We start from the raw sequence: 23,536 nt of genomic DNA, 5'->3' as shown, positions 1-23,536 counted from the left end.
ATGATAGATCAGACGCATAGTATATATTTTTATTTCATCAATTTTTTTTATTTCACCTTTATTTAACCAGGTAGGCCAGTTGAGAACAAGTTCTAATTTACAACTGTGACCTGGCCAAGATAAAGCAAAGCAATGCGACACAAACAACAACAGAGTTATACATGGAATAAACAAACGTACAGTCAATAACACAACAGAAAAAAATCTATTTACAGTGTGTGCAAATGAGGTAAGATTAGGGAGGTAAGGCAATAAATAGGCCGTAGTGGCGAAGTAATTACAATTTAGCAATTAAACACTGGAGTGATAGATGTGCAGAAGATGAATGTGCAAGTAGAGTTACTGCGGTGCAAAGGAGCAAAAAAACAAAAAATCTATATGGGAATGAGGTAGTTGGATGGGCTATGTACAGGTGCAATGATCTGTGAGCTGCTCTGACAGCTGATGCCCAAAGTTAGTGAGGGAGATATGAGTCTCCAGCTTCAGTGATTTTTGCAATTCGTTCCAGTCATTGGCAGCAGAGAACTGGAAGGAATGGCGGCCAAAGGAGGAATAGGCTTTGGGGGTGACCAGTGAAATATACCTGCTGGAGTGCGTGCTACGGGTGGGTGCTGCTGTGGTGACCAGTGAGCTGAGATAAGGCGGGGCTTTATCTAGCAAAGACTTATAGATGACCTTGAGCCAGTGGGTTTGGCGATGAATATGAAGCGAGGGCCAGCCAACGAGAGCATACAGGTCACAGTGGTGGGTAGTATATGGGGCTTTGGTGACAAAACGGATGGCACTGTGATAGACTGCATCCAATTTGCTGAGAAGAGTGTTGGAGGCTATTTTGTAAATGTATTTATTTATTTATTTCACCTTTATTTAACCAGGTTGGCAAGTTGAGAACAAGTTCTCATTTACAATTGTGACCTGGCCAAGATAAAGCAAAGCAGTTCGACAACATACAAAAACACAGAGTTACACATGGAGTAAAACATCATACAATCAATGATACTGTAGAAAAATAAGACTATGTACAATGTGAGCAAATGGTGTGAGATAAGGGAGGTAAAGGCAAAAAAGGCCAAGGTGGCAGAGTAAATACAGTATAGCAAGTAAAACACTGGAATGATAGATTTGTTATTTGAAGAAAGTTCAAAGTTAAAATATAAATAATATGGTGCAAAGGAGCAAAATAAATAAATACAGTAGGGGAATAGGTAGTACTTTGGCCTAAATTATAGATGGGCTATGTACGGGTGCAGTGATCTGTGAGCTGCTCTGACAGCTGGTGCTTAAAGCTAGGGAGGGAGATAAGTGTTTCCAGTTTCAGAGATTTTTGTAGTTCATTCCAGTCATTGGCAGCAGAGAACTGGAAGGAGAGACGACCAAAGGAGGAGTTGGCTTTAGGGGTGACCAGTGAGCGGAGATAAGGGGGGACTTTACCTAGCAGGGTCTTGTAGATGACCTGGAGCCAATGTGTTTGGCGACGATTATAAAGCGAAGGCCAGCCAACGAGAGCGTACAGGTCGTAGTGGTGGGTAGTATATGGGGCTTTGGAGACAAAACGGATGGCACTGTGATAGACTGCATCCAGCTTGTTGAGTAGGGTATTGGAGGCTAATTTGTAAATGACATCGCCGAAGTCGAAGATCGGTAGGATGGTCAGTTTTACGAGGGTATGTTTGGCAGCATGAGTGAAGGATGCTTTGTTGCGAAATAGGAAGCCAATTCTAGATTTAACTTTGGATTGGAGATGTTTGATGTGAGTCTGGAAGGAGAGTTTACAGTCTAACCAGACACCTAGGTATTTGTAGTTGTCCACAAATTCTAAGTCAGAACCGTCCAGAGAAGTGATGCTGGACAGGCGGGCAGGTGCAGGCAGCGATCGGTTGAAAAGCATGCATTTAGTTTTACTTGTATTTAGGAGCAGTTGGAGACCACGGAAGGAGAGTTGTATGGCATTGAAGCTCGTCTGGAGGGTTGTTAACACAGTGTCCAAAGAATGGCCAGAAGTATACAGAATGGTGTCGTCCGCGTAGAGGTGGATCAGAGATTCATCAACAGCAAGAGCGACATCATTGATGTATACAGAGAAAAGAGTTGGCCCAAGAATTGAACCCTGTGGTACCCCCATAGAAACTGCCAGAGGTCCGGACAGCAGGCCCTCCGATTTGACACACTGAACTCTGTCAGAGAAGTAGTTGGTGAACCAGGCGACGCAATCGTTTGAGAAACCAAGGCTACTGAGTCTGCCGATGAGGATGTGGTGATTAACAGAGTCAAAAGCTTTGGCCAGGTCAATGAATACGGCAGCACAGTATTGTTTCTTATCGATGGCGGTTAAGATGTCATTTAGGACCTTGAGCGTGGCTGAGGTGCACCCATGACCAGCTCTGAAACCAGATTGCATAGCGGAGAGGGTGCGGTGGGATTCGAAATGGTTGGTAATCTGTTTGTTGACTTGGCTTTCGAAGACCTTAGAAAGGCAGGGTAGGATGGATATAGGTCTGTAGCAATTTGGGTCAAGAGTGTCACCTGCTTTGAAGAGGGGGACGACAGCAGCTGCTTTCCAATCTATGGGAATCTCAGACGACACGAAAGAGAGGTTGAACAGGCTAGTAATAGGGGTTGCAATAATTTCGGCAGATAATTTTAGAAAGAAAGGGTCCAGATTGTCAAGCCCAGCTGATTTGTAGGGGTCCAGATTTTGCAGCTCTTTCAGAACATCAGGTGAATGGATTTGGGAGAAGGAGAAATGGGGGAGGCTTGGGCGAGTAGCTGTGGGGGGTGCAGTGCTGTTGAATGCAGTAGGGGTAGCCAGGTGGAAAGCATGGCCAGCCGTAGAAAAATGCTTATTGAAATTCTCAATTATAGTGGGCTTATTGGTGGTGACAGAGTTTCCTATTCTCAGTGCAGTGGGCAGTTGGGAGGAGGTGTTCTTATTCTCCATGGACTTTACAATGTCCCAGAACTTTTTAGAGTTTGAGTTGCAGGAAGCAAATTTCTGTTTGAAAAAGCTAGCCTTGGCGTCTCTAACTGCCTGTGTGTATTGGTTTCTAACTTCCCTGAAAAGTTGCATATCGCGGGGGCAGTTCGATGCTAATGCAGAACACCACAGGATATTTTTGCATTGGTTAAGGGCAGTCAGGTCTGGGGAGAACCAAGGGCTATATCTGTTCATGGTTCTAAATTTCTTGAAAGGGGCATGCTTATTTAAGATGGTGAGGAAGGCATTTAAAAAAAAATAACCAGGCATCCTCTACTGACGGGATGAGGTCAATATCCTTCCAGGATACCAGGGCCAGGTCGATTAGAAAGGCTTGCTCGTTGAAATGTTTCAGGGAGCATTTGACAGTGATGAGTGGAGGTCGTTTGACCGCTGACCCATTACGGATGCAGGCAATGAGGCAGTGATCGCTGAGATCTTGGTTGAAAACAGCAGAGGTGTATTTAGAGGGCACATTGGTTAGGATGATATCTATGAGGGTGCCAGTGTTTGCGGCTTTGGGGTTGTACCTGGTGGGTTCATTAATAATTTGTGTGAGATTGAGGGCATCAAGCTTGGATTGTAGGATGGCTGGGGTGTTAACCTCTATGGGCTAGGTGGTGCACTCCATCAACAGCAGGTGCATTTCAAGAGCGGCAAATTTGAATCCAAATAAATGTCAAAATTCAAATTTTTCAAACATACAACTATTTTACACCCTTTGAAAGATAAACATCTCCTTAATCTAACCACGTTTTACGATTTCAAAAAGGTTTTACGGCGAAAGCATAAATTTAGAGTATGTTAGAACAGTACATTTACAAGAGTTGTGTGTAATGTTTTGTCAATTCAAAGACAGGGTCACCAAAACCATAAAACCAGCTAAAATGATGCACTAACCTTTTACAATCTCCATCAGATGACACTCCTAGGACATTATGTTAGACAATGCATGCATTTTTAGTTCTATCAAGTTCATATTTATATCCAAAAACAGCGTTTTACTATGGCATTGATGTTGAGGAAATCGTTTCCCTCCAATAACCGGCAGTCAAGTCAGCACCACAAATTAAATAATAAAAATTAGAAAACATTGGTAAAATATTATATTGTCATTTAAAGAATTATAGAATATTATAGAATATTATAAAATATATTTACGTTCGTTCAAACATGTCAAACGTTGTATAGCATAAATCATTAGGGCCTTTTTTAACCAGAACATGAATAATATTCAAGGTGGACGAATGCATTCTCTTTTATAACGTATTGGAACGAGGGTACCCAACATGAACTCGCGCGCCAGGTGTCTAATGGGACATCATCGTTCCATGGCTCTTGTTCGGTCAGATCTCCCTCCAGAAGACTCAAAACACTTTGTAAAGGCTGGTGACATCTAGTGGAAGCAATAGGAAGTGCCAAAATATTCCTCAGCCCCTGTGTTTTTCAATGGCATAGGTTTAAAGGTAATACAACACATCAGGTATCCACTTCCTGTCAGAAAATGTCTCAGGGTTTTGCCTGCCAAATGAGTTCTGTTATACTCACAGACACCATTCAAACAGTTTTATAAACTTTATGGTGTTTTCTATCCATATATAATAAGTATATGCATATTCTAGTTACTGGGTAGGATTAGTAACCAGATTAAATCGGGTACATTTTTTTATCCAGCCGTGCAAATACTGCCCCCTAGCCCCAACAGGTTAAGCATGTCCCAGTTTAGGTCACCTTGTAGCACGAGCTATGAAGATAGATGGGGGGCAATCAGTTCACATATGGTGTCCAGAGCACAGCTTGGGGCCGGGGGGGTCTATAGCAGGCGGCAACGGTGAGAGACTTGTTTTTAGAGAGGTGGATTTTTAAAAGTATAAGTTCAAATTGTTTGGGTACAGACCTGGATAGCAGGACAGAACTCTGCAGACTATCTCTGCAGTAGATTGCAACACCGCCCCCTTTGGTCGTTCTATCTTGTCTGAAAACGTTGTAGTTAGGGATGAAGATTTCAGAGTTTTTGGTGGACTTCCTAAGCCAGGATTCAGACACAGCTAGGACATCCGGGTTGCAGAGTGTGCTAAAGCAGTGAATAAAACAAACTTAGGGAGGAGGCTTCTGATGTTAACATGCATGAAACCAAGGCTATTACGGTTACAGAAGTCATCAAAAGAGAGCACCTGGGGAGTAGGAGTGGAGCCAGGCACTGCAGGGCCTGGATTCACCTCTACATCCCCAGAGGAGCAGAGAAGGATGAGTATGAGGGTACGGCTGAAAGCTATAAGAATTGGTCGTCTGTGACGTCCAGAATAGAGAGAAAAAGGAGCAGGTTTCTGGGGGCGATAAAATAGCTTCAAGGTATAATGTACAGACAAAGGTATGATGGGATGTGAATACAGTGGGGGTAAACCTAGGCATTTAGTGATGATGAGAGAGATATTGTCTCTAGAAACATCATTGAAACCAGAAGATGTCATAGCATGTGTGGGTGGAGGAACTGAGAGGTTGGATAAGGTATAATGAGCAGGGCTAGAGGCTCTACAGTGAAATAAGCCAATAAACACTAACCAGAACAGCAATGGACAAGGCATATTGACATTAAGGAGAGGCATGCTTAGCCGAGTGATCAAAGGGTCCAGTGAGATTCAGACAGCTAGCCGGGCCATAGGTAGCAAGCTGGTGGAAGATGGAGGGAGGTCTGTTTTTAGCCACCTCGTGCGTTTCCGTCTGTGGATTAGTGGGGTTCCGTGTGGAAGGGGGGACCAGTCCAAGTTGGCAAAAAAGTTAGTTATAGTGGCCCAAGAAAAGTGTCCGATAGACTATTCAGATCGCAGCCGATAAGACAGCTAACGGTTAGCGGGCCGCAGATGGGCGATCAGGTTACGTCGCGATGGAGGGGCCAGTTGGATAACTCCCTCGGGCAGATAACGTCGGTGGTCCAGTCGTGAAGGCCCGATGGGGCTCCGCATCGGCAGTAAAACGGGTCCAGATAGGTGATTGTAGCCCAGGAGACACTTCAGCTGGCTAGCTCAGGAATAGCCCAGGAGTGGCTGACGGAACTCTTCAGCTGGCTAACTCCGGAATAATGTGTGTTAATTCCGGGACCGACGTTGCCAATAGTCACTCAGGTAGCAGCTAGTTATCTGCAAGATCCAGGCGCAAACGTCCAGAGCCTGCGGCAGAAATCCGGGGAAAGGAGAGAGAATAGGTCCGGTATGCTCTGGTCTAAGTCGCGCTGCACAAAAACCGGCGATAGCCTGTCGAGTTAATGGATATCTGAGGACCGCCAACCGTGGCCAGCTGAACTCCAACGTTAGCCAGTGAAAATGGCTAACCTCTGGCTAGCTTCTGTTGTGGAATTCAGATTTGAGGTAAATAATACTTTATTTTTTTAAATTGGTGAGGCGGGTTGCAAGAGAGTGTTTTGAGGTTGAGTTTTTAGAAGAAAAAAATGTAAAAAGATATGCGAAGAAGAATATGTAAATATATATATATACACGGGACACGACAAGAGGAGGGTAAAGGACGTCTGAACTGCTACGCCATCTTGGAAAAAAAGTGACATCGCTGAAGTCAAGGATCGGTAGGATAGTCAGTTTTATGAGGGTATGTTTGGCAGCATGAGTGAAGGATGCTTGGTTGGGAAATAGGAAGCCGATTTTAGATTTCATTTTGGATTGGAGATGCTTAATGTGAGTCTGGAAGGAGAGTTTACAGTCTAACCAGACACCTAGGTATTTGTAATTGTCCACATATTCTAAGTCAGAACCGTCCAGAGTAGTGATGCAGGATGGGCGTGCAGGTGCGGGCAGCTCGGTTGAAGAGCATGCATTTAGTTTTACTTGCATTTAAGAGCAGTTGGAGGCCACGGAAGGAGAGTTGTATGGCATTGAAGCTCGTCTGGAGGTTAATTAACCTGTTGAGGACCCCTTCGAGATAGGATCCCGTTAACGAAATAGCATGGAGCGAAATTCAAAACAACAAAAAATCTAATAATTTCAATTTCTCAAACATACGACTATTTTTCACCATTTTAAAACCTCTATGGGCTAGGTGGGACGCTTGCGTCCCACCTACTCAACAGCCACTTTAAGCCTGTGGCGCGATTTTCAAAACCTTAAAAATCCTATTACTTCAATTTCTCAAACATATGACTATTTTACAGCTATTTAAAGACAAGACTCTCGTTAATCTAACCACACTGTCCGATTTCAAAAAGGCTTTACAACGAAAGCAAAACATTAGATTATGTCAGCAGAGTACCAAGCCAGAAATAATCAGACACCCATTTTTCAAGCCAGCATATAATGTCACCAAAACCCAGAAGACAGCTAAATGCAGCACTCACCTTTGATGATCTTCATCAGATGACAACCCTAGGACATTATGTTATACAATACATGCATGTTTTGTTCAATCAAGTTCATATTTATATCAAAAACCAGCTTTTTACATTAGCATGTGACGTTCAGAACTAGCATACCCCCGCAAACTTCCGGGGAATTCGCTAACATTTTACTAAATTACTCACGATAAACGTTCACAAAAAGCATAACAATTATTTTAAGAATTATAGATACAGACCTCCTCTATGCACTCGATATGTCCGATTTTAAAATAGCTTTTTGGTGAAAGCACATTTTGCAATATTCTAAGTACATAGCCCAGGCATCACGGGCTCGCTATTTAGACACCCGGCAAGTTTAGCACTCACCATAATCATATTTACTATTATAAAAGTTTGATTACCTTTTGTTGTCTTCATCAGAATGCACTCCCAGGACTGCTACTTCAATAACAAATGTTGGTTTGGTCCAAAATAATCCATCGTTATATCCGAATAGCGGCGTTTTGTTCGTGCATTCCAGACACTATCCGAAATGGTAAAGAAGTGTCGGCGCGATGGCGCAATTCGTGACAATAAAATTCTAAATATTCCATTACTGTACTTCGAAGCATGTCAACCGCTGTTTAAAATCAATTTTTACGCCATTTTTCTCGTAGAAAAGCGATAATATTCCGACAGGGAATCTCCTTTTCGGCAAACAGAGGAAAAAATCACAAAGGCGGGGGCGGTCGGGTCACGCGCATAAGCCCAGAGTCCCTTGATCGGCCACTTGAGAAAGGCGATAATGTGTTTCAGCCTGGGGCTGGAATGACGACATTCTGTTTTTTCCCGGGCTCTGAGAGCCTATGGAAGACGTGGGAAGTGTCACGTTAGAGCAGAGATCCTTAGTAAAAGATAGAGATGGAAAAGAAGTTCAAGAAATGGTCAGACAGGCCACTTCCTGTAAAGGAATCTCTCAGGTTTTGACCTGCCATTTGAGTTCTGTTATACTCACAGACACCATTCAAACAGTTTTAGAAACTTTAGGGTATTTTCTATCCATATGTAATAAGTATATGCATATTCTAGTTACTGGGTAGGAGTGGTAACCAGATTAAATCGGGTATGTTTTTTATCCAGCCGTGTCAATACTGCCCCCTAGCCCTAACAGGTTAAAGATACACTTCTCGTTAATGCAACCACATTGTCCGATTTCAAAAAGACTTTACAGCGAAAGCAAAACATTACATCATGTTAGGACACCACCTAAACAAGAAAAGCCACATAGCCATTTTCCTAGCAAGGAGAGGCGTCACAAAAACCCGAAATACAGCTAAAATGAAGCACTAACCTTTTACGATCTTCATCAGATGACACTCATAGGACATCATGTTACACAATAAATGTATGTTTTGTTCGATCAAGTTCATATTTATATCCAAAAACAGCATTTTACATTGGCGCGTGATGTTCAGAAAATGTTCAGAAAATGTTTAGCCTCCAAAACCTTCGGTGAATGAGCACAATGAGCACACACATTACAGAAATACTCATCATAAACGTTGACAAATTATTTAACAATTATTTAAAGAATTATAGATATACTACTTTTTAATGCAACCGCTGTGTCAGATTTCAAAATAACTTTACGGAGAAAGCACATTGTTCAATATTCTGAGTACATGGCTCAACCATCAATGCAAGCTATACAGTTAGCCACGAAGTCACTGCGTCAACAAAACTCTAAAATAGTGTTATAAATATTTTCTTACCTTTGCTGATCTTCGGCGGAATGCACTCGCAGGATTCCCACTTCCACAAGAAATGTTCATTTGTTCGATAAAGTCCATAATTTATGTCCAAATACCTCCGTTTTGTTGGCGCGTCCAGAACACTATTCCAAATGCAGGAGGCGGGGGCACAAATAAATAGACGAAAAGCTCAAAAGTTCCATTACCGTTTGTAGAAACATGTCAAACGATGTTTACAATCAATCTTTAGGGTATTTTTTACGTAAAAATGCGATAATTTTCCAACCAGACATTAGCGTATTAATTCCAGAAGAAAAAGAAGGAACGGCGCCCTCGCGGGCTCGCGCATCACCAAGTCCCTTGTCCTCAGACAGGCCACTGATTGACTGAGCTCCTATTTTCTGCCCAGTAACAGGAGAAGTATGAAAAAACTTTCTGAAGGCTGTTGACAGCCAATGGAAGCCTTAGGAAATGCAACGTGACCCCACAGACACTGTAGTTTCGATAGGGATACAAAAGAAGAACTACAATTCTCAGATTTCCCACTTCCTGGTTGGATTTTTCTCCGGTTTTTGCCTGCCATATGAGTTCTGTTATATTCACAGACATCATTCAAACAGTTTTAGAAACTTCAGTGTTTTCTATCCAAATCTACTAATAATATGCATATCCTACCTTCTGAGTCTGAGTAGGAGGCAGTTTAATTTGGGCATGTTTTTCATCCGAACGTGAAAATACTGCCCCCTATCCCTAAGAGTATTTTTTTTAATACAGTGTCCAAAGAAGGGCCAGAAGTATACAGAATGGTGTCGTCTGCGTAGAGGTGGATCAGAGAATCACCAGCAGCAAGAGTGACATCATTGATGTCATTCCAAATAAAGGAGTGAGAAGTTAATGGTTCTCTGTAGTTAGACAGAGTGGCCGTGGAATGTGCTGGGTGGATGGTAGGGAGTATCGGGAGTGCAATAGGTGATATGAGAGGACATCTGTGGATTAGGCGAAGGAGGGGTTGAGGTCAGAAGGTCAGGAGGTCAGGTCAGATCACCTGAAGGGAGAAATAATGGTTTATTATGCTGTTACCCTCTTCCTGTCGAACCATAAGATGTAAGGATTGGAGAGAAGGAGGGGTGTCTAAAGTGGAGTATATATACTTGTGATGGTGGGAACATGTCTTTGTCTGAATTACAGCTGTAACGACCCTTTGGGAAGAATTAAACTTGGTTAAGCTTCTCTAGTGTCTGTGAGTTATTTACTCTGAAAAATTAGAACCTAACACAAGTAATATAAAATAATTTCTAACATTTTTGGAGCATACAATGTATTTGTTTTATTTATTTCATACAGTCTTTTTTGCTTCTTTATCAAGTATGTCAATAATTTCTGACCTGACTGTAGTTATTTTTGCCTATAGCTGTAAGTGATAAATATTGATTGTTAGAGATACATAGTAGACCAAGTCAACTTCTTGTCAATATCTGATTGTTAGCTATACTACTTACATGCCATGCTTGCTGTTATTTGCGATGTTGGACTTTAGGCTATCCTTTGACATGGTCTGTTTTATTGATTTCACCTTATGATCTCAATCAACTTTGGTAATCAATGTTATTGTCGTGCCGAATTGTCTAGTTTATAGCGGTATATTATCTGTTAACATTTATTGCTTTGCCTTGTTGAGCTTGGCTCAGAGATGTTTCTTCACCTACTGCGATCCAAAAATATACCTCCAGGCAGTCTGGATTATGGACCCCTAGGGAATAGCCTAACTGAAGGCACAATGACCTCTGAAGTGATCAGGAGATATGATAGACTGGTGTTTATAGGTTCTCCTGTGTCTCATGTCATGTCTGATCCTCTCTGTGTCTCTCAGGCCGCACCACGTAGGCCTGACTGGCAGTTATCGGGAGTTGGAGGGTGGTATATGATTGGGTGGAAGATGGTTCAACAGAGTAGCTACCTACAGCTGTCTTATACTGCTGAAAACAATGAGAAGTGCATCAGGTCTGTCTGTGATTACTCCCAAATACGTAGCCGAACACACACATACACGCGCACACACACTCACACATGGATTCAGTACAGGGGTGGGGAAACGTTTTGGCTCGAGGGCCACATCGGGATTTTGAAATTCAACGGAGGGCCGCATTTTGTGGGGGACCAATTGTTTGTTAAAATAATTTTGCAGGGGCCTCCTAAGTGGCGCAGCGGTCTAAGGCACTGCATTGCAGTGCTTGAGGCGTCACTACAGACCTGGGTTTGGTCCCAGGCTGTGACCCGGGTTTGGTCCCAGTACTAGATCAAGGCCGGATACTTTATCCCCCCTTGATCTAGTAGTACGTGATGAAAAACAAACATCATATTTAAACTGGACAGATCGTTTACTGTCAGGACTTGAGTGAGATGATGGTGTAATTGGAATTGATGTTAACAGGAACTTGCATGCTTCTGTCTCTGCAACAATACAGTGATTGTTGGCCTCTGCCCTGGAAGTAGTGAGGCGTTGACCTGGGAAAGTCTATGAGGGATTTACGTCAGAGGCAATTCCATGGTAACAGAATGACACCGATTTTTCACCCTAAAATAAATGCCAAATAAAAACCAGTGATTACAAAGTTAAACATACCATATAACTCTTTTCAAAAGGTCTAATTCTAACAATTTCCTCAGAAAATTTGACAAGAACAGCGGAGATGTAGTTTTGTAACAGAATTATGTAAAAATCTCCCTCAGTTTTTTATGTGACAAAGTTTTTCAAAAACTCAAAAGATGTCTGCAGAAAGAATGGGGTGTCAGCTATGATATGACACCTTGAGTTTGAAAAAAATCAATTTTGGTTATTGAACTACAGTAAGTGAAATGGATTAACAACTGGTAACAGAATGACGGTAACAGAATGACATCATGGGTCCCTGATCTGTACTATACAGAAATGCATTATTATGCAAAGTAAAGTACAGAAAAGCACATCACAGCACAGCAGAGTAGTGTTCATTCAGTACAGTATACACTGACTGAGTGTACAAAACATTAGGAACACCTGCTCTTTCCATGACATAGACCGACCAGGTGAAAGCTATGATCCCTTATTGATTTCACTTGTTAAATCCACTTCAATCGTTTTTCACACTCAACAGTTTCCTGTGTGTATCAACAATTCTACACCACCCAAAGGACATCCAGCCAACTTGACACAACTGTGGGAAGCACTGGAGTCAACATGGGCCAGCATCCCTGTGGAACGCTTTCGAGACCTTGTAGAGTCCATGCCCCCAACTCATTGAGGCTGTTCTGAGGGCAAAAGGGGGTGTGGCTCAATATTTGGAAGGAGTTCCTAATGTTTTGTATGCTCTGTGTAGTTTAGTACATTACAGTACAATACAATAACGTACATTATACTGTACTCTAATGTGCTCTACTGTACTGTTCTGTAATGTGCTGTCCAAACTTTTGAAACATATGATTGGTTCAGATTTGGACTGACCAAATTTCAACTGCTTGTTAACGTCCATGGAGCACACGTGTCGGTCAGTGCTCAAAGGTTGAGGACGCTGCCTACTGGCCACAGACGTCAATTCAACGTTTATTCCAAGTTGGTTCAACGTCATTTCATTGAAATTAAATATAAATGTTTATATTAGTTGGCAAGGGTCTTAACTTCAACATTATTGTGTTTTGATGTATTTCTAATACCTTTAAATCCATTCTCATTTAGATGTTTTTTAAGAGGACAGATTTGAACAGCTGGTTAATTGACTTCAGTCTCAGTTTTGGACGGAGCTCAGATGAAATCGGTAAAGAGTCTAGGATTGAGCGTCTCGGTAGATTTACTTGGAAATGTGCTGTTGCTGGGAACCTCTGTGTATGTCTGAATCAATCAGTGTTTGGAAATATCATTAGTCATACTGTGATCTACAATCATTGGTGGTAGCAAGAAAGTGGATGCTGTAGCAGTAGCTTTATCTAAAGTGTCTATAGCTAACAAACAACAAGACTTAGATACAACTACCTCTTGTGATCAACATCTGACAGCTGATCAATAACGATGAACCAAAGAACCCTAGACAGTCTATTGTATGTCCAGAATATACCAACAGCTGCCTGCATACCTTCAAGGGTCATTGCGGGACGAAGTGTTAGCTACAGAGAGGGGATATTCATCCACAGTGCTATAATGTCTCCAGCAGATGTTTCCAACCACAGAGTGAGAAGAGAGGCAGCTGTGTGTGTTTTAGTTAGTCAGATCTAGTCCCACACAGTGGAACCACACAGAGATAAATAGATAGACATCTCTCTCTGTACAGAGTAATGGGCCATGGGGTATAGAGTTACCAGCTCCCCATGATGGAACTTCACTGGAACTAGGCTACATAACAGAACCTGGGGGTGTGTTAGTCAGTGAGTGTGTGTATGTGTGTGTTTATACAGCATGTGTGTTGCGTTGCTTGCGTGTTAGTTTGTTAGGATTTTGGGGTGGAACATCACTGGAACTAGGGCTGTAGGCTACTGTACATTCCCTGAAGATGTTTTGGTCTGTGATCGTGTGTGTCTTTGTCTGTGTCCGTGTGTCAGTGGATCATTGTGTGCAGAATATGTAAAATGCATTCTCGCGAAGATGAAGAACAGGGGAGGAATGAGAGGAAGATGAGAAGAGGAAAGCACTTAAAGTTATAGTTTCACGTCATTGTCCTTCACTAACAACAGCATCACACCCCAATCCATGCACTGTAATGCATCCTATCTGGGAATGTGCACTTTGGTAGCCTTGTTGAGTCAGTGAGTAATATGGTGATAAGACCCAGTCCAGTGTTGACTTAGTGGGCATGGACAGTTTGCTCTCCCTCACAGTAAACACACTGAAGTGAATGACCTGACCTTCCCTTCCTTGTTCTGTGTGAGTCTGAACATCACTGGACCTGTATGTAACATTCTGTATCTCAGGAAGTGAGGTTGTTATACACTACCTAGAAAAGATGACTCAAAATTCCCTCCCTTGTTTCATACATGCTCTCTCTTTCTCACTCTCCCTCTCTCCCTCCTCTCCTCCCCCCCTCCTGTTCTCTCTCTCCCTTTCTATACAGCCATCTGATGTGTGATCTGGTTCCTGGTCCACCAGTACCGTGGTACCATGTCTCAGCCTCCGGTATTTATGCTGCAGTAGTTTATGTGTCGGGGGGCTAGGGTCAGTCTGTTATATCTGGAGTAGCTCTCCTGTCTTATCCGGTGTCCTGTGTGAATTTAAGTATGCTCTCTCTAATTCTTTCTCTCTCTCTCTCTCTCTCTCTCTCTCTCTCTCTCTCTCTCTCTCTCTCTCTCTCTCTCTCTCTCTCTCTCTCTCTCTCGGAGGACCTGAGCAATAGGACCATGCCTCAGGACTACCTGGCCTGATGACTCCTTGCTGTCCCCAGTCCACCTGGCCGTGCTGCTGCTCCAGTTTCAACCGTTCTGCCTGTGGCTATGGAACCCTGACCTGTTCACCGGACGTGCTACCTGTCCCAGACCTACTGTTTTCAACTCTCTAGAGACAGCAGGAGCGGTAGAGATACTCTGAATGTGATCAGCTACGAAAAGCCAACTGACATTTACTGCTGAGGTGCTGACCTGTTGCACCCTCGACAACCACTGTGATTATTATTATTTGACCCTGTTGGTCATCTATGAACATTTGAACATCTTGGCCATGTTCTGTTATAATCTCCACCTGGCACAGCCAGAAGAGAACTGGCCACCCCTCATAGCCTGGTTCCTCTCTAGGTTTCTTCCTAGGCTCTGGCCTTTCTAGGGAGTTTTTCCTAGCCACCGTGCTTCTACACCTGCATTGCTTGCTGTTTGGGGTTTTAGGCTGGGTTTCTGTACAGCACTTTGAGATATCAGCTGATGTAAGAAGGGCTTTATAAATAAATTTGATTTGATTTAGACATGCCAGGCTCATACAGCCCTCCGTCCCCTCTGGGGGAGTCCCTTCTGGGCAGACCGCTGTGTGGAGGCCTGATCACAGACATGGAAGACACATGGACTGAAGATATTTCTCAGTGGGATGACACACTCAGTGGGATGACACACTCAGCTCCTTTGACCTGTACCCTGAGTACTACAGCACTGGCCCTGGGTCGGAGAATTCCATTGCTCTGGGTATGCATGTGTTTGTTTTTGTGTGGGCATGTTCGGCCTTTCTACCATGGTCACACAAACATGCAAATACACACACATATCCCTTACACTTCCTCAGGCCAGACAGACAGCTAGCCAGAATGGGAGGAAGGCAGGCAGGCAGACAGAGACACACATACATAACCTCTAATGTCCTTCTCACATTCCTGAATGGACATAAAAATACACACGTCCTCTGTAATTTGAGTGAGATGAGCTGACCCAAATTCCTGAAGTCTCTATCGCAAAAAGTCTGCTATAGACTTATTATATGCAATACATCTGATGAATGAGGGCAGATGAATTTTATCAGGGAAATATGCCACCACGCCCTCAAGGCTTGTGTCAAACAAAATGGTGTCAGGGAATTAATTGCAATTACACATAAACAAAGTAGGTAGGAACTTCATGGCAGTTACAGTGTATATATGGCCTATTTCCTTACTCTTAGATCTAGATATTGACTCTAAAAAGTGTGTACTGTTTGCTTCTGTTAACCACATTTTAAGGTACTATCTTTGTCTTTCTGACAGGGATTCTTGAGAAGGACCATCAGACTGAAGTTGGAATATGACAAGTGTGACCGACACTGTAAAATACAGAGGAAGAACTGCAACAAGTGCCAATACTGTCGCTTCTACAAGTGCCTTGCTGTGGGCATGTCCAACAATGGTAAGAACGTAGTCAGTCCCTGAGTGTCCCAGTATATAATGGTAGTATAATAGTATAGAAAATAGTAGTGTAATAAAGCTCGCCTGACCACCTGAGAGGTGGGGTAAGTACTGGATTGAGCAGAGTAGCGTGACACTGCCAACACCTTTTTTGACAGGTATGGTCCAGCTTCAGAGGATAGGACACACCAAAACTCAACACAAAAATAGCAAACAATTATTTTTATTACTTACACAATTTCATAAGGCAGCGTGCATAAAATGCTAGGCGACCTATTAAATTCCTGCAGTCTCTGTTACCCAATCAGAAGGCACACAGGCTATTAAGTGCTATAACACGCTAAAAAGTGACGCAACACACACGCTAGTGAGGTATATGGTTAAAGAGAACTGAACATCCAAGGTCCTACTACTACTTCACTGCAAACTTGGCCTAGCCCAATGAAATGCAATTGTACAAACATGAAAATTCACTGCACACAGGGGCATAATAGCCTATACACGGTCCAGAGATCCACACCTGATAATAAAGTCACAGAACCCCCCACTTTGAAATACGCAGTCTGCAATCCCTGTATTGTTCGCCCCACATAACCCATTTAACAAGACTAAGCCAACAAAATAAGACCTAGACATAACATTGAACATTTAAATGTAACATTTAAAAACACTTGGCTCTCCTAGCTGACGGACCCCCCATGGGGTCTGGGCGTGTGCACCACTGTTGGGCCGGTCCGAGTGGCAGACCAGCAGTGGATCTGTATCCAAGGTGCACTGAAAAAGCTAAAACCTGGACAGGAACAACAAATAGGCTATACCCGGATTCAGGTTGATCGCCGTAGGTTTCAGCCTGATTAATTACATAGAATAAAGAAGTGCACTACACTCGCGGCGCGCTCTGTTTACAAACACTGAGAAAGCTATGATGGAAAATGTTATGTTTGTGTCACGTCCTGACCAGTAAAAGGGGTTGTTTGTTATTGTAGTTTGGTCAGGGCGTGGCAGGGGGTGTTTGTTTTATGTGTTTCGTTTTTTTTTTGTAATGTTCTATGTTTGTATATTTCTATGTTCATTCTAGTTTTTCTATTTCTATGTTTAGTTTATTGGGTTGACCTTCAATTGGAGGCAGCTGTTCCTCGTTGCCTCTAATTGAAGGTCCTATTTAGTAGGGGTGTTTTTCCATGGGTTTTTGTGGGTAGTTGTTCCGTATGTGTGTAGCTGTGTGCCTCACAGGACTGTTTCTCGTCGTCGTTTTTCTATTAAGTGTTTTGATTTTCTTCTCAATAAAGAAGATGAGCGTACACATTCCCGCTGTGCCTTGGTCCAATTCCTACGACGAACGTGACAGAACTACCCACCTCCAATGGACCAAGCAGCGGAGGAAGGAGCAGCAGAGGGATTTGGAGTTATGGGAGGAAATTTTGGACGGGGCAGGACCTTGGCACCAGGCTGGGGAGTACCGGTGACCTAAGGAGGAGCTGGAGGCAGCCAAGGTGGAGCGGCGTCATTAAGAGGCATTATTTTTACATTTACATTTTCGTCATTTAGCAGACGCTCTTATCCAGAGCGACTTACAGTAGTGAATGCATACATTTCATACATTTTTTTTCTGTGCTGGCCCCCCGTGGGAATCGAACCCACAACCCTGGCATTGCAAACACCATGCTCTACCAACTGAGCTACAGGGAATACGCACAGATTGGCAAGTGTGAGAGGCAGCCCCAATAATTTTTTGGGGGAGGGCACACGGGAAGAGTGGCTAGGTCAGGTAATAGACCTAAGCCAACTCCCCGTGCTTATTATGGGGAGCAGCGTATCATGAGAGCGCCGGTCTATGCGGAAGTGCGCACGATCTCGCCCATGCGCACGCACAGTCCGGTGCGAGTGATTCCAGCCCCTCGCAAGTGCCGTGCTAGAGTGGGCATCCAGCCAGGTAGGAGTATGCCTGCGCAGTACATCTGCCCACCAGTACGTCTCCTAGGCCCAGGCTACCCTGCGCCTGCTCTACGCACGGCAGCCATCAGGCCTCTGCACAGCCCAGTTCGCCCTGTGCCAGCAGGGTGACTACCCAGCCAGGACGGGTGGTGCAGGCTGTGCACTCCAGACCTCCAGTGCTTGTTCATGGCCCGGTGTATCCAGTTCCTGCTCCTCGCACTAGCCCTGAGGTGCGTGTCTCTAGTCTGGCGCCTCCAAATCCAGCCCCACGCACCAGGCCTCCAGTGCGTCAGCCCAGTCCAGTACGTCCTGTTCCTGCTCCTCGCACTAGCCTTGAGGTGCGTCTCCAGTCTGGTACCTCCAGTACCAGCCCCACGCACTAGGCCTCCAGTGCGTCAGCCCAGTCCAGTTCGTCCTGCTCCTGCTCCTCGCACTGGCCTTGAGGTGCATGTTACCAGTCTGGCGCCTCCAAAGCCAGCCCCACGCACCAGGCCTGTAGTGCGCCTGTCCAGTCCAGAGCTTCCGGCGACAGTTCCCCGTCCAGAGCTTCCGGCGACAGTTCCCCGTCCAGAGCTTCCGGTGACAGTTCCCCGTCCAGAGCTTCTGGCGACAGTTCCCTGTCCAGAGCTTCCGGCAACAGTTCCCCGTCCAGTGCTTCCGGCGACGTCCTACAGTCCGGAGCCTGCAAAGACGGCCCACAGTCCGGAACCGACAGAGACGGCCCACAGTCCGGAACCGACAGAGACGGCCCACAGTCCGGAACCGACAGAGACGGCCCACAGTCCGGAACCGACAGAGACGGCCCACAGTCTGGAACCGACAGAGACGGCCCACAGTCCAGAGCCTGCAGAGATGGCCCACAGTCCGGAGCCTGCAGAGACTGCCCACAGCCCGGAACCGGCGCAGCCAGAGTCGGCCTACAGTCCAGAACCGGCGCAGCCAGAGTTGCCCTACAGTCCGGAACCAGCTCAGCCAGAATCGCCCTTCAGTCCGGAGCTCCCAGAGTCGCCCTCCAGTCCGGAGCTCCCAGAGTCGCCCATCAGCCCGAGGTCTCCAGCGACGCCCATCAGCCCGAGGTCTCCAGCGACGCGCATCAGCCCGAGGTCTCCAGCGATGCGCATCAGCCCTGAGCCTTCAGCGGGGGTGGACAGGTTAGGTTGGGGACTAAGGCCAGAACCTGAGCCACCTCCATAGTAGGAGGATTATGATGAAACTGGCTCTCATGAGGACCGCCACAGGAAAGGAAGACCCAGAATTACCTCTGCTGCAGAGGATAGGTTCATTACAGTTACCAGCCTCAGAAATTGCAGTTCAAGTAACAGACACATCTCAACATCAACTGTTCAGAGGAAACTGTGTGAATCATGCCTTCATGGTTGAATTGAGTAGTTGTGTCCAAACTTTTGACTGTTAATGTATGTGTGCATCTATCTGGTCAACCCCACAGCTATCTGGTTTGGTCGGATGCCTCAGTCAGACGGGGGAGGGAGAGGCGGGAGGAGACCTCAGGCAGTACCAATAATGCTACTGCAATCATTTTACAGTAACATATTCTTACTGTAATGCGACATTTGCATATTTCCCGGAGTGCCTTTTGAATGAATTGTGGAGTTAACACGACTGACTGTATTTGTTAGAGACAGAAACATGGTTGTTGCATTCATCCATGTTCAGTCCTGTGGCCTTCACCAAGTGAGATCGTAAGCGAATATGACAAATTATTCCGAACTACGAAACATTAATATTTATAATGTCATCCCCACACTCATACTTTTCACTTAGTGCACATGTCAAACTCATTCCACAGTGGGCCACGTGTCTGCAGGTTTTCACTCCACCCTTGTACTTGATTGATGACTTAAGGTCACTAATTGGTAAGGAATTCCCCTCACCTGGTTTCCTAGGACTTTAATGAAGAAAAAGAACAAAAACCTGCAGACACTCGGCCCTCCATCGAATGAGTGTGACACCCTTGAGTTAAGCCATTTAAACTGGAACAACCATTTTCGAAACATGTATATTATTAAGATATCATTTATCTTTGTGTAGCATAAGATCAATGTACATCAGATCATAAGATCAATGTACATGCAAAAATACAGATATTAAAAACTAAAAATTCAACCTGCAGTAGAGCATGCTGGGAAATGTAATAACGATTACAGTTATTTTGCAGGAATTTACAGGTAACTGGCTGCCAGTAAGTTTCCGTAAACAAAACTGTTTTATAGTATCAATGCCTCTACTGTAATCCATTGACGGTACCATTACAGGTACTGTAATCTATTGAAAGGGTAGGGGAGAGTGAGAGTTGTTTGAAATCAGGCTAAGTGGAATTTGCCTAATTTCCACAAGGGGCCTGAGTTGTACATATAGCTTCTATTTTGTGTGTGCTTGGTTTCCAAAGTTATTTATTTGTATGATGTCCCTTTCTAATTGTATATTTCTTCTTTATTATAAAACAGCATGGCCACAAAGAAAGCAATGTATATAAAATAACAAAACAGATACCAATTAACTAAGACTAAAATATTAAATGTATATAATAATATTTAGAAAAAATGGCACCCCTCTCTGGCAGCCTATATCATGCACAACATTTAGGACACGTTTACCAGACCCAGAGTAAGCCAAGAGTTGGGCTAAAACACACTTTCAATGAAGATTTTTTATTGAGAATGATTTTTAATCACGGACTAGGTTTAATCTGGACCCAGGAAACCGGTCCAGAATGTGTAATATACTATACATTACATAATTATGCTTATAAAACGGTATTATGTATGAACTGGGTTGGTCTTTCTCCCTTCTTTCTGGCAGCCTTTTGTCATCCACGACATGGAGACAGTCCTGCTGGCTGAGCAGATGGTGATGGCCAAGCTGGTAGGTGTAGGAGGTGGTGTCGGCCCAGATGGAGCAGGGTCTGGGCCCGAGGAACTCCAGGAGAGGGAGGCAGAGGCCAGGCTGTTCCACTGCACCCAATGCTTCTCTGTGGAGACTGTGACAGAGCTCACAGAATTCGCCAAGTCCATACCAGGCTTCCAGTGCCTGGACCTGAATGACCAAATGGGTGACCAGTTTTAGGATTTTGTAGAACTTTATGTATGTGCAATGTGTGGTTCATGTTGTGTTGTGTATATTGTATCATATTCCTTGTGAAATGTCTGTTGTTGTTTTATGGATGAGTCTTTTGCAAAAAGAAATCCACCTGAGAATAGTTTTCTACTAATTATACTAATATAATCTACATTTTCTTCCTGAATTAATTGAAGTTAACTGGCTTGACTGACCCCCATACTCTACAAGTGACTGTTGAAGTGGGGGTGTATGAGGCCGTCTTCACCCTCCTGGCCTCCTGAATGAACAAAGATGGCCTCCTGGTGGTGAGTGGAGGAGTTTTCATTACCCGGGAGATCCTCAAGAGTCTACAGTGGCCCTTCAGCGACATGATGGAGCCCAAGTTCCAGTTCACCATGAGGTTTAACTCCTTAAATTTGGACAACAGTGACCTGGTGCTGGTCTAGGCCACTATCCTCTGCTGTGGAGGTAAAAGACAAAGCACAGACCCTTTTGACTATGGTGCAGCTATGACGGATGCATAGCCAGCCCAGTGCACTACACTGTAAAAAATGGTCTTTGGATCAAACAAAAAAAATGCTTCAACTAGTTACAATTAAATGAGTTTGGTTATTGAAAAAATATTTCACAGTGGATTAGATGGTACAATGATTCTCTGCACTGTATATAAAACCCATTTTTTATCTTGTTCCAATTCTATTTTTCCCTTTTTTCTCCACAATATTGTAGCCAAATGGTACCTTTTTACAATGGAAGTCTTAAACAGGCTTCTACATACCACATACTGTCACGTCCTGACCAGTAAAAGGGGTTGTTTGTTATTGTAGTTTGGTCAGGGCGTGGCAGGGGGTGTTTGTTTAGTGTGTTTCGGGGTTGTTTGGGTTATGTTCTATGTTTTCTATTTCTATGTGGTTTTCTAGTTTTTCTATGTCTATGCTAGTTTTGTCAATGACCTCCAATCAGAGGCAGCTGTTTGTTGTTATCTCTGATTGGAGGCCATATTTAAGTGTGTTTGTTTTCACTTGTGTTTGTGGGTGGTTGTTTCCTGTTTAGTCTGAGCACCTTACGAGACTGTTATTGTTGTTATTTTTGTTTAAGTGTGGTTACCTTCAATAAAACGAAGATGAGCAATATACCCGCTGCATATTGGTCCGATGATTTCTCCTCTTCAGACGACGAAGAATATGACACTTACAATTATGCAAGTTATTATAAATTCAATGCAGGCAGTGTACAAGCCAGTAAATCTGATATTGTGAATACAACAGCACAGATAAACCTTCGGCGGCCTTTCTCAATAGCAAGGCTATGCTCACTGAGTCTGTACATAGTCTAAGATTTACTTACTTTTGGTTCAGTCACAGTGGTCTGGTATTCTGCCACTGTGTACTCTCTGTTCAGGGTCACATAGCATTCTAGTTTGCTCCGTTTTTTGGTAAATTCATTCCAATGTGTCAAATAATTATCTTTTTGATTTCTCATGATTTGGTTGGGTCTAATTGTGTTGCTGTCCTGGGGCTCTATTTGTGTTTGTGAACAGAGCCCCAGGACCAGCTTGCTTAGGGGGCTCTTCTGCAGGTTTATTTCTCTGTAGGTGATGGCTTTGTTATGGAAGGTTTGGGAATTTATTCCTTTTAAGTGGTTGTATAATTTAATGGGTCTTTTCTGGATTTTGATAATTAGCGGGTATCGGCCTAATTCTGCTCTTATTTGGTGTTTTAAGTTGTACACGGAGGATATTTTTGTAGAATTCTGCATGCAAAGTCTCAATTTGGTGTTTGTCCCATTTTGTGAATTCTTGTTTGGTGAGCCGACCCCAGACCTCACAAACATAAAGGGCAATGGGTTCTATAACTGATTCAAGTATTTTTAGCCAGATCATAATTAGTATGTCAAATTTTATGTTCCTTTTGATGACAGAGAAGGCCCTTCTTGCCTTGTCTCTCAGATCGTTCACAGCTTTGTGGAAGTTACATGTGGCGCTGATGTTTAGGCCAAGTTATGCATTGTTTTTTGTGTGCTCTAGGGCAACGGTGTGTACATGGAATTTGTATTTGTGGTCCTGGGAACTGGACCTTTTTTGGAACATCATTATTTTTCATACTGAGATTTACTGTCAGGGCCCAGATCTGACAGAATCGGTGCAGAAAATCTAGGTGCTGCTGTAGGCCCTCCTTGGTTGGGGACAGAAGCACCAGATCATCAGCAAACAGTAGACATTTGACTTCAGATTCTAGTAGGGTGAGGCCGGGTGCTGCAGATTGTTCTAGTGCCCTCGCCAATTCGTTGATATATATATATATGTTGAAGAGGGTGGGGCTTAAGGTGCATCCCTGTATCAACCCCCGGCCCTGTGGAAAGAAATGTGTGTTTTTTTGCCAATTTTAACCGCACACTTGTTGTTTGTGTATATGGATTTTATAATGCTGTACGTTTTTCCCCCAACACCACTTTCCATCAATTTGTATAGCAGGCCCTCATGCCAAATTGAGTCAAAAGCTTTTTTTAAATCAACAAAGCATGAGAAGACTTTGATATTGGTTTGTTTGTTTGTCAATTAGGGTGTGCAGGGTGAATATGTGGTCTGTTATTTGGTAAAAAGACAATTTTTTTGAATTATATATTTAACCAGGCAAGTCAGTTAAGAACAAATTCTTAT

The 23,536-nt window shown here is 43.7% G+C and overlaps 1 protein-coding gene across 1 annotated transcript; it reads left to right on the top strand.

Annotated features, from left to right (window-relative positions):
• The first annotated feature begins 14,880 nt into the window (after nucleotides 1-14,880).
• pparaa (peroxisome proliferator-activated receptor alpha a) lies at nucleotides 14,881-22,012 on the top strand. Its single transcript, XM_045698635.1, is given in 4 exon segments — nucleotides 14,881-15,175; nucleotides 15,727-15,873; nucleotides 20,620-20,869; nucleotides 21,106-22,012. Coding segments are annotated over 4 exon segments (906 nt in total). The 5' UTR covers nucleotides 14,881-14,962; the 3' UTR covers nucleotides 21,402-22,012.
• The last annotated feature ends 1,524 nt before the right edge of the window (nucleotides 22,013-23,536 follow it).

The sequence above is a fragment of the Salmo salar genome, chromosome ssa17 (genome assembly GCF_905237065.1).
Source record: "Salmo salar chromosome ssa17, Ssal_v3.1, whole genome shotgun sequence".
In the NCBI taxonomy this organism is placed as follows: Eukaryota; Metazoa; Chordata; class Actinopteri; order Salmoniformes; family Salmonidae; genus Salmo; species Salmo salar.
This window is presented reverse-complemented; position numbering and strand designations above follow the sequence as displayed.